The sequence below is a fragment of the Phlebotomus argentipes genome, unplaced genomic scaffold (genome assembly GCF_947086385.1).
Source record: "Phlebotomus argentipes unplaced genomic scaffold, Phlebotomus argentipes genome assembly contig_5, whole genome shotgun sequence".
NCBI classification, from domain to species: domain Eukaryota; kingdom Metazoa; phylum Arthropoda; class Insecta; order Diptera; family Psychodidae; genus Phlebotomus; species Phlebotomus argentipes.
Genome location: NW_026776165.1, coordinates 9,822,790 through 9,833,166, shown reverse-complemented (window position 1 = coordinate 9,833,166; position 10,377 = coordinate 9,822,790). Strand labels below are relative to the sequence as shown.

The following is a 10,377-nucleotide window of genomic DNA, read 5'->3' as shown; positions in this document are numbered from 1 at the left end:
CACTGGCGATTTGCCTGCGCCGCGACACGCTCCGCCGGCCGCACCTGGCGTCCCTGCCGCGACCAGAGATCCCAAATCCAATCAGCAATTACCACCGGTCATGGCTGGGAAGGCCGGAGGAGGCACGAGTCGAGCGGTCTGCACATCCCTTGACCTTCTCCGTCTTTTGCCTGTGACGCATCTGGGAAGACTCAAAAATGACCTGGAAATCACAACTGTGAACGCAGAGTTGAGCCGGCGACTGCAGAAGGACTTCTAGATGTGATTTAATGAAATATTTAAAATTTCTAGCAGATATTTTGATGTGATTCCATTTTCATTCGCTTGTTTTGGATGTACTTTGGATAATAGTTATGATCAATCTTAACACTTTTTAACACTAAATGCTTGTGATCTTCATCAGATTTCATTTATTATTGTGTCAATAATTGAAATTATACCAGCTAAGGCGCAAGAATGAATGATTTTGTGATTATATAGTTGCTTAGTTTGTCTTAAATTTAAAATCACGCATGCGAATGCATAAGTTTCAATCGCAATCTTCAATCTGCAATTTCATCAACTCTCCTCTCATCCTCGTCAATTAGGCAAGACAACGCCGAGAAGTGATCCTTTCCTCCACTCTTTGTCGTGTCGCTCGTCCGGGATCGCTTCTGATTTATGACTCACAGACAGTCCGCTTCCTCGAAGTGCCCCGGAACAGTGAAAACTAATTTGGCGTGACCCTCGAGAGGCGGCTGCAGCGCGAATCCGTCCGTGAGCGCCCGGGTGTGCGTCCGAGGGGCAGGTGAGGGCCCTCCCGGGTGCTCCGTGGAGCGTGGAGGCGCGGTTGCGTTTGAAACGCTGCGTGGTGGCGCGCCAGAGAAACTCACCGCGAGTGGTGAGTTCGTCGGCGCCGAAGGGTGGCCGGCGGCCGGGCCGAGCACCAGCCGAGCGGTGGTGCCACCATTTCGGGCGTCGAAGGAGCCGTCCGGTTTGTGGCATTGGCAGTTTAGTTGCTTCGAAGACTCTGTCGTGTGTGGTTTGGCAGACCTCCTGACTTGTTTCCAGCTCTTGTGAGACTGTGTGCGGATTTGCCTTAGTTGAGTGGAAGAATTTCTCAAGTGGACTTTGCCGACGTGCGTGAAGGTGAAGTGAGACGGTGATATTCTGCGGACACTGTGCGTGAGCGAGAGACTGGCTTTGGCGAGGTGAATCGCGCGAAAAGGCGGCAATTTTTGCACATATTTTCGCTACACAACCGCACAAGTCGCGAGACATCCCGGGGACTTCCTGTGAATTCCACCCCACGAGGCGCCCTTCCGCTGGCCCCATTTCTCCGGCTAGCGCTCCTCTCTCCCCCTGTTCAAATCACCCGCCCCTCCCCCCAAGTGGCGCCCTCACACCCGAGTCCACCACTGCACACTCACCCCAGCGGGACAGAGAGATACACCCCACCGCGAGTGCGAGCGAGAGGGTGAGTGCGAATTCCCCCCGCACAGCCCAAAGACAGCTCCGAGCCTCTCGCCACCCCGTTCTCGCCCCCCTCGCCGCGAGGGGCGCCCGGCGGCCCGCGACGTTGCCTTTTTCCCTACCTCTCGGCACCGGCTCGCGCCCCCGGGCGCCTCCGCCGGACTCCCGGAGTGACCATCGCGCTCCGAGGGTGTTTTGAGTGGTAAAACCACAGGATTGGGCAATTGAAGTGACTCCAGCGAGCCTTCGCGAATCATTTGCACACTTGAGATCTCTTCTCTCGGCGGACATTCGATGCCTCAGATTGAGGTCTCAACAGTCTTAAACCCGCATTTGTCTCAGCAGAGATCTTCTCAGTGATCAAATTAGTCAGTTTTCTGTGAAATTATTCTGCTTTTCTGCAAATATCGCAGCAATATTCCATGGTGAAATCCCTCCAAGCGCTTTAAGGACACACTCATTGCTCTTCCGTATGGTTTTCGGTGGAAGATCACGGATTTTCGGAGCCGCGAAGTGGTTGTAACGAAAAACCCGCAATAATTGCAGGCAAAGCAGAAGCGCGCGTGGGAGAGAATTGGAGAAAGGTTGAGAAAATGCCGAAGAGTCGCCTGGGCGACAAGTGAGACTGCCCGAGACAGCGAACAGGGACGGAGATTGTAGAGGAGAGAGGAGGACAGTTAAGGACAGTTCGGGCTCAGTGGGACGATCAGTGGACTGAGGCCGACGGTGCGTGCGTAGAGCCAGGAATCTCCTGCCGTTAGGATTGTGATGGTGCTCGCCGAGGATTTTCACCAGGAGCCCGTCCGGCTGAGGCCGCGATCCGAGTAGCTCTGCCATGTCAACACTTCCTGGGGGCCATTGGACATCCTGGGGATGTGTCCAGGCTCTCATCGTGACCTTGGCCATCCTGCTTCTGTCAGATCCAGGTAAGTGTGTTTCCTCGTGTCCACGAGAACTGTTCCCAGAACAGACGAAATTGTGGGGTTGGAGGGATTGCGTTACGAAAAAAAAAGAAATATGCTAAAGAGGCGGAGCATTCATTAGCATGCACAATGAGGCAGGAATTGGTGGAGGGAGAAGAAATTGGCGGATTCCTTGACACTTGTCGTTACGACCTTTGTGTGTTGATGCGACAATTTTTCCATCGTGACTCACTGTTCGCCCCCCCCCCCCCCCCAAAGCCCCGAATATTTGGTCACGAGGGGAGAATCCAATGGTGAGCGGCCGCACTTTCCGGGACAGATGGAAGCTGGCGGTCTCGCGTGGTGTTTTTTTTTTGGCAATCCGTGCACACTTTTGCAATGTTAATGCCAAAATTTATGGGCTCAATTTGCATGTTTCTAGCTGACGCTGTACCACAATATTAAATAATAATGCAGCCAATTCAATGAATTTCCTCCGTGCTCTTGTGCATTTTAAATTTTCCATTCTCGCGAATGGCATATTTTGGGCGCGAAACAGCCGCGAAAAACGCGCGCGCGAAATGTGGAGAGGAGAAGCATGAGGCGATTGTGCTGTTGCTGGTGGAAATTGAATGCAAAATTAGACCTCGACTTGGGTCACCAGCAATAATCAAAATGTGTGACTAAGACAATATAGGTTTTAACCCATATCAACTCTTTTGTCTACACTCAATTGGTCGCGCTAGAAGGCCACACAATTGCCATCGCGAGGCGTTTGTGTGGTGGATGGAACACTTTTTGGGAACAGTTCTTTTTGGGAGAGTTAATTTGAAAACTACATAAAATCGACTCACACTCGAGGCATTTTCTCTGCGTCATAAATCTGCTAACGCGCGCAATTGTCACTCCTTGACGTTTTCCTTCTGGTTGGAGGTCAAGAAGGCCCCTGAATACATGGAAGGGTGATTGATTCGAAGGGCTGAGCGCGACCCCTTTCAATGACATTTCCGTCATCTTACCCTCAGCGCCGATAGTGCTTATTGTCTCGTCATTTTTCACCCACGAAAAGGGAAAGGAGAAATGGATGAAACCACAAAATACAACTATCATTTCAATCCTCAAAATTTCGTGGTGGCGAGAGGGTGAGGTTTGACTGTGTTCGGCCAATTGGAAGCAGTGAAAATCGAAGTTGCTTAAAAATTTATATGGATTTTTATTGGATGATATTGAAACGCGCGCGCTCACACCAAAAGAATCTCAATTTCTGGCCTCTCTTGGGGCATTTCTCAGGAAGTCGGTGTGTCTGGGGAGGATGATGTTGCAAATTGAAAGTGAAGCAGAGGCATTAAGAGCTCATGTTTTATTAAGGGTTCTGCTGGATGAATGGCAAATGTGCATTCTGGGGTTACAAATGGGGGAGAAATGTGATTCTGAGCTTAGAAAGTGATAAAATTTCTGATTTCTGAAGGAAATTATGAAGGAGATTGAGAGGAATTTTTGCATCTTTTACGAACTGAAATACGAAATTTGTAATAAAGCAACGATCCTTAATTCAAATGATCTTTGTCGAATGCTATTCGTACGATAATTGAGTGACTGTCTATCGATAGTCATAAACTCTTTCGTATAAAACACTTTCAGTGGGAGATGAAATAATTCATATCTTTTGCCCTTCCGTAATTCCAATTTTGTCTTTCCTTCGCATATCGTGATTTGCAGGAAAGTTTTTTCCGCTTTCCAAGAATTTTGCCATGCGGGGCAGAAAGGCGAAATGAGACAAGAGACGCGCGCGCTACAAGAGAAAATTTTGCGGAGGCACAATGAAGAAAAATTTCACCCCATAGAGAAATATTGATTAAGAAAATGTATGAAAACGAGAAGAAAAAAAAAAGTGCCTGGCGAACTACAAATGCTGTGCCGCGAGACTTGAGAAAAATGGTAAAAGAGAAGTCTCAAATGTGTATAAAAGAATAATTTAAGTTATGCGCATGTTTCGTTCATTAAATCCATAAAATATGCTCTTTTTCTCTGGGTGTTCTTCCTCTTTCTCGGGCCAACACACCAAAAACAACCCACAATACTTCTCCCAAGTGTGGTGGAAATTTTTAAATTTTCCTCATATGACTTTTCGCACAAGGCATTTTGTCAGTTGAAATGCAGCAATTGTGGCTATTTGATGGCCTGAAAATCAACCCCTTATCGCGATTGGTGGCACGGAAAATGTGCCAGAGCGCCATTTATCTCTGGGTGAAAATTAATTTCTCACCTAAATGCCCCACACCAAGCGCGCCCCCGTTCGTGTGTCCATTCATGTTGATTTATCGCACGGCTCGAGGGTGAGCTTATGCATTCATCTGGCCTGTTCATTGATTTGTGACAGAGCGGCTGATGCGATTAGGACGCCCTCAGATGTGTGCCAGTGACGTTGAGATTTCTATGGTCATTCACTGCCACCCATCAATTTATCATATAATGTGCGGCCAGGGGGATTAATAGCGCACACCCTGTGCAAGGGGAGAAGAGAGAGAGAGAGAGGAGTTGTGGGGAGGCGCAAATGAATGAAAATCACACCCAGTGGTTCACTTACAAATTTTCCATGACTCTGGCTAATTAAGTTTATTGAGGGATGAATAGAGCGTCCATTTTCATTCAAGGATTCTCGGCCTGTAAGTGCGGTTGGGAAGGCACTCACACGGGGGTGCTTTTGGTGGAGTTTTCCATCGGGATTATACATACATTCCCGAGTGAGTCACTGTCAAGTGATTTATATTCCTGGCAGGATTTATGGGGATTTATTAAAAATCCCCAGAGCAAATTTTGCACACAATATCTCATGAATAAATAAAATTTGTATTTGAGCGAGGGCGCCGGGGGGAGGGGTGGATTGGGCTTGAGAACAGTTTCCCAGATTAGATGGAGATTCTTTTTCGGCAATAATGAAAAACAGTTCCTGAATTCACTCAACATACGCCAAAATCTCTTGGCAAGATGCACTGAAAAATCTGTATAGCAATGAGCATCATAATTATGGGAAAATACGGAAACAAAATCCCAAATTATGGCAATGAGTCCCATCCGAACTTTCACACAAATTCTCAAAGCCCCAAAAGCTTTCTTATCATTTTTAAGGTAATTATTTAAGTTCACTTTTCCGATACAATATTGTAATTCTTATCATTCTTTATTGTATCGTAACTTTTCCTTTAAAATTTAGCTAAAATTTTCTATCATCATTGTGAAATAGAAAATTAAATTATAAATGGAAATGTTTCTCGTGATCTTTATGGCAATTGTCACCATATCGTTATGGTAAATCTGCCGAAATTCCACACAATATTCCCTAAACTATGGGAAAAATTGCCATGTATTTTCCTCAGTGTGTTGGCAATTTTATTGCAATCTCCTCTCGTGCCATGTGAAAGACAAATGGGCAAGGCTGCGGGATTCTGGGAGCCTCTCTTGGTGTTTCTGGGTCATTGGCGAGCGTGTATTGCTCCAGGGGAGAAACCCCTAAAACCCTGCAAGTCACTGGGAAGGATATTTGGGTGAGAAGGTGTGTTGGCTGGTGGTGTGAGAATCAATTACACAGGCCCGTACTTGACGGTAAATAATTGATATATTGTTTGTCAGGTGCAAAGTGTGTCAGAGATGCACATCATGTTTCTAAAGTGTGTCACAATGTGTGTATTTGTCCTGGACAATTAATCTCTTTTTCTCGCGCTTTTTTAGCCTTTTGTCGCGCCGCCCGGTGATGGGCAAAAATTGAAAATCAATGTGAGGGTAAAGTGTGTGAAAAGTGTTTTGTACGGGAAAATACAGAGTGTGTGGGAAAAATGAGAAAGAGTCGATAGAGAAATTTTTGGCATTCACCCAAAATCAATAGAATAATGCTCTCTCTCTTTCACTGTGGAGTGAATTTTATGTGTAAAAATAGATATTACACGTAAGACAGTCAATTGCACACACACTCCAACTGAATTATCGATATTTTATCAATAGAGATGATCTGAATATTCACAATGGGAGCGCGCGGAGTTGAGGAGATTCCGCCGTGTTGCGGTGACACCAGCTGTGGGGGCTCCGCATACCACGCCAGTGTCTTTTGCATGGGGGGGTCTGTGGCTAATTATCGACCTTGCCCTCTTCTCCGTGGAATGTCTCGAGCGCCCCCCGCGCGCTCCCCTCGCTGCTCTCGCGTCTAATAATGCAGTAATGCGAATATGCTCAACATTCCAGAGTGTGTGAGGCCAAGAGAGAATCGGTGCAAGAAAGGTGGCTGAGCATTGAAGGCATTGTTCTTGTCAGTCCCATCAAATGTGACTTTTTTCACACAATGCCATCAGCCCATGTGGCTGGGTGAGAGAGGTGGGCTCTTTGCGAGCTCCGGGAGCGCTTCTTAGATGAGACTCAAATGGGGGAGACGCCGTCAAATTGCACTAATCGCAAAACATGAATTGACTCTCCAAGGAAAATTGTTTCTTTCAGAGCCGTTGCAAGATGCCACACTTAAATTCTCCGTGGTGCCAAAGGGGGAGATATTCTGTGGATATTGGAGAAAATTTTTGAAAAAGCTCGAATATAATTTTCCATAATTAGTTTTTTCAGTGCGGAATTTGCTTTCTCTATGATTGTGATTGTGGCTTCATAGACCGCTTGGCACCATTTGCAGACAGGTGTGTTCACTTCACGCACCCTCAAAAATGTGCATTTAGCCGATAATTCGTACAGTGTTTGATCTTTATAAGCTTTTTCCCCCTTAAGTGTTAATCTGGTTGTATTTTATCCTTTGGTGACAGTTTTCCTCCCAAATAATTGATATTTTGCCAATGAAGATACTATTGAAAAATCATCGTTTCTCGTAAGTCACTGGACGTTCTCGAAGCCATTTCCACTGCGCCAGCTCTCTAGATAGTTGCCCCTTGTGTGAAATGAAGAAAGGAAGGAAGACAAAAGAATCCCCACAAGAGAGATGAAGAAAAAAATCTTTAAATTCCACATTCCAGAGCGCGGCTCCATTGGAATCAGCGTTTTTTTCTCTCTCTCTCCACTCTGCCCCCCTTTGCCCGCCATTTCTGCATTTGTATTTTTACCTCCTTTCGTGTGTATATTGCATTTTGTGTCTATACAAATATTTCGTTATATTTTCTCTTAACCATATTTATTAGCATTATACTTTTTATGGCCGGTGCCGTGCGCGTCTCTCTTCCCCATCCAACGCTCACCATGTCTTAATAGTTAAACAATAGAAGGCAGGAGATAATACCGTCAATCTCATTAACATTACTATGTTCCATCGTGGAGTTTTTTTTCTTTTCTACCATGATCGTTTTCTCGAAAAAAATAAGGCTCGATGCTCTACTAGATTCTCGCGTCTTTTGGTGCCTTTGGCTCTCTCTCTTGTTCTCGAAATTGCAGATTCTCAAGCGATTATCTGGTATTCGTCTCTTGCCAATTTCGACCGAAAGCTGTGCACCATGAGTGAAATGGTCCGATTTCTGTGCTAATTGTGTGAGTAATTGTGGGAAAAAGTCCATCAAGGGGGGCTTTCTGAAATATTTACGCATGTGGACGCACCGTTTATAGGCATGCCCAAGACAATTTACCTTCATTTTGACTTATTGTATTAAATAAGAGTGAGAGAAAAACATGGGATTCTTCAAAGTTCCTTCCCCTCGTCTGCGCGAGAAAAACACATCTCATTTTCTGACTTAATGCCGCTTAAACTGCACTTTTAAGTGTCTTTCAGTGATTTTCAGGTATTCCATGCATTTCCAGGGGGGAGAGAAAGGTTGATGTATTTGGGAACAGTTTGAATTTTGCGACTACAGACTTTAGTCTGGTGCTTCATCGAATCGTGAGAATCACGTCATATTGATATAATCCACCAAAGTACTCTGAAAGTTGAGAAAACATGACTGTGAAAGATTATCATTTGAGCCCATTTCGCCCTCCCTTGGCGAAGCAGAGCGACGACATTGAGCAGATGAAAATGGGGAATTGTCTTAGATGAAAGCATCTGCATTTGAAGCGACAGGCAATAAATAATGTTATTTTCCGCATATCAACTGCACTTTCTCTGCGGGCGATTCATGTTTTCTGTCAATTTTGGGAACAGTTGAAGACGACAAATCATCAAAACCCACACATTGGCATTCCTCACGCCTCGCGCGTGGGCCATTATATTGCAAATTACCAATTCATTAATTGTGTGGCGAGAAGCTCGTGTAAAATCTGGTCAGTGAATTGTTGAATTTCCAGGCCAGCGGCGCTGCCGAGGGTGAAACTGTCGCCGGCAGAAGAGATTTGGGAACACCCCTTCCATGTCCAGGATGAGGGGAGGATTTGGAGGGTGGACACCCTTGTTTGTCCTCAATTTGCACGCCGAGTCACCCAATATCGCCAACATTTAATTCACTTGCCAAAGAGAGATTCATTTCAATTGATGCGCCTATCTTAGGGTGAAATTGCATCCATTCATATTGATTTGCAATCGATCTAATGGGCATGGAAGGCCACAGTCTCTAATTGCTCTGTGCACTGCTAGGAAATGTGATGGTGATATTGTGAAAGTTTCTTAGGGGGACGTGGGGCAATGTTGTTCTGAAAATGTTGTTTCAACTGCAGAATTGTTTTCCTTGAAAAACTCGTCTGAATGCATTGAAATAAGCACTACACTAGAAAAAAAACCCTCGTTTTCTCCTCAAATCTGTGTATTTCGCTTGTATTGCCTTATTTTCCAACGTAAAAGACGGTTAATGTAAAAAATAGTGTAACACAATTGCCCACACGGGGTGTATTTGTGCATTTTCCACCACCCACTAATCAGTCGTGCGCGGGAGGAAAAGTTAATGCATATTTAAGATTTCTACTTAACCCTTTATAATCCGTAATAATGTATCACGCGAATGGTGGCATTTTCAGTGGAAAAAAACATACAATCAATTCTCGACAACAAAATTTTCATTTGCGGTGATTTTCAATTTTCACTTATTTTAAGGAGTACAAACACTGTCATTAAGGCTAGAAATTTCCATAGAACAACACTGCCTCATTTCTCCCTAATAGATTTTCTACTCCCTGACAATGTGAGCAAAAAAGGAAAAAGAAAGGCTGCAGTGTATTAAACCGACAAAAACACCCTCAATTTTGACTGTAAATTTGTTTTGGGGCAAATGCAAATCACTCCTCAGGTTGCCTTCAGAATATTACCCTAAACACACACTAATTTCCTCCTAGTCAATAATTTGCGCTATGTAACACCATTTAAAAGCCATAAAGACTCCCTCTTTTGCCCAGACACAGTCTAAGGCGAGGGATCAATTCAATTTTCTCTACGTGACGGCGCGATGGAAATTCAACACGGATGAAAGTGCCTGGATGCAATTTCCATTCTTTTCTCATTTGTCCTATTATTGGGGTGTGAAAAATACGCTGCATGAAACTTTATGGGAGGAAAAATGTGCGATGAGAGCGGAAAAATTCATCACTTTCCCAGCCTCTTTGGTGGCTCCCGAGGGATATTAATCTCACTTGAGTTCTTGCTCTCTCTCTCTTTCCTCCCTCTCTCTCTAGTGTTTCTTCTTGGGTGGAATTTCCGCGATGAGAGGCACTTTTTGAGGAAGTGCAGGCTTTTCCCCCAAACGAAACATTGCTCGCAGGAGAGAAGGAGTGTCTTTTTTGTCATATTCACATCTCGCCTACTTTTTATTAAGTGTTTATTCTGGGGACATAAATAAATTATTAATAGGACAGCGCGACACCCCACGAATGCATATCTCGAGGGGGTTGACGGTGTCCCTGGAAGTTTATAAATTTTTCACTTAATGCGAATGCTTCGAGGGACTGAAGCGTGAGGGTTGGGCAGAGCAGGTCAATAACTCGTCGGTGACAAATTCATTTTTTATTTATTTATCATCCACTTTGTAGCATGTCGTGAAAACAGAGGGTGGTTCTCTGCCAACATGAAAGTGAGCAAGATACGAAAATATACTACAAGTATTTCGATAAATATTTAAAAATAGAG

The 10,377-nt window shown here is 44.8% G+C and overlaps 1 protein-coding gene across 1 annotated transcript in view; it reads left to right on the top strand.

Moving 5' to 3' along the window:
- Positions 1-998: 998 nt before the first annotated feature.
- LOC132255382 (protein kinase C-binding protein NELL1-like) overlaps positions 999-10,377 on the top strand; it is a 35,296-nt gene continuing 25,917 nt past the window's right edge. The window contains exons 1-2 of the mRNA XM_059751386.1: positions 999-1,190; positions 1,999-2,378. Coding sequence (XP_059607369.1) covers positions 2,288-2,378 — 91 coding nt within the window. The 5' untranslated portion in view covers positions 999-1,190; positions 1,999-2,287. The remainder of the gene's footprint in view (positions 1,191-1,998; positions 2,379-10,377) is intronic.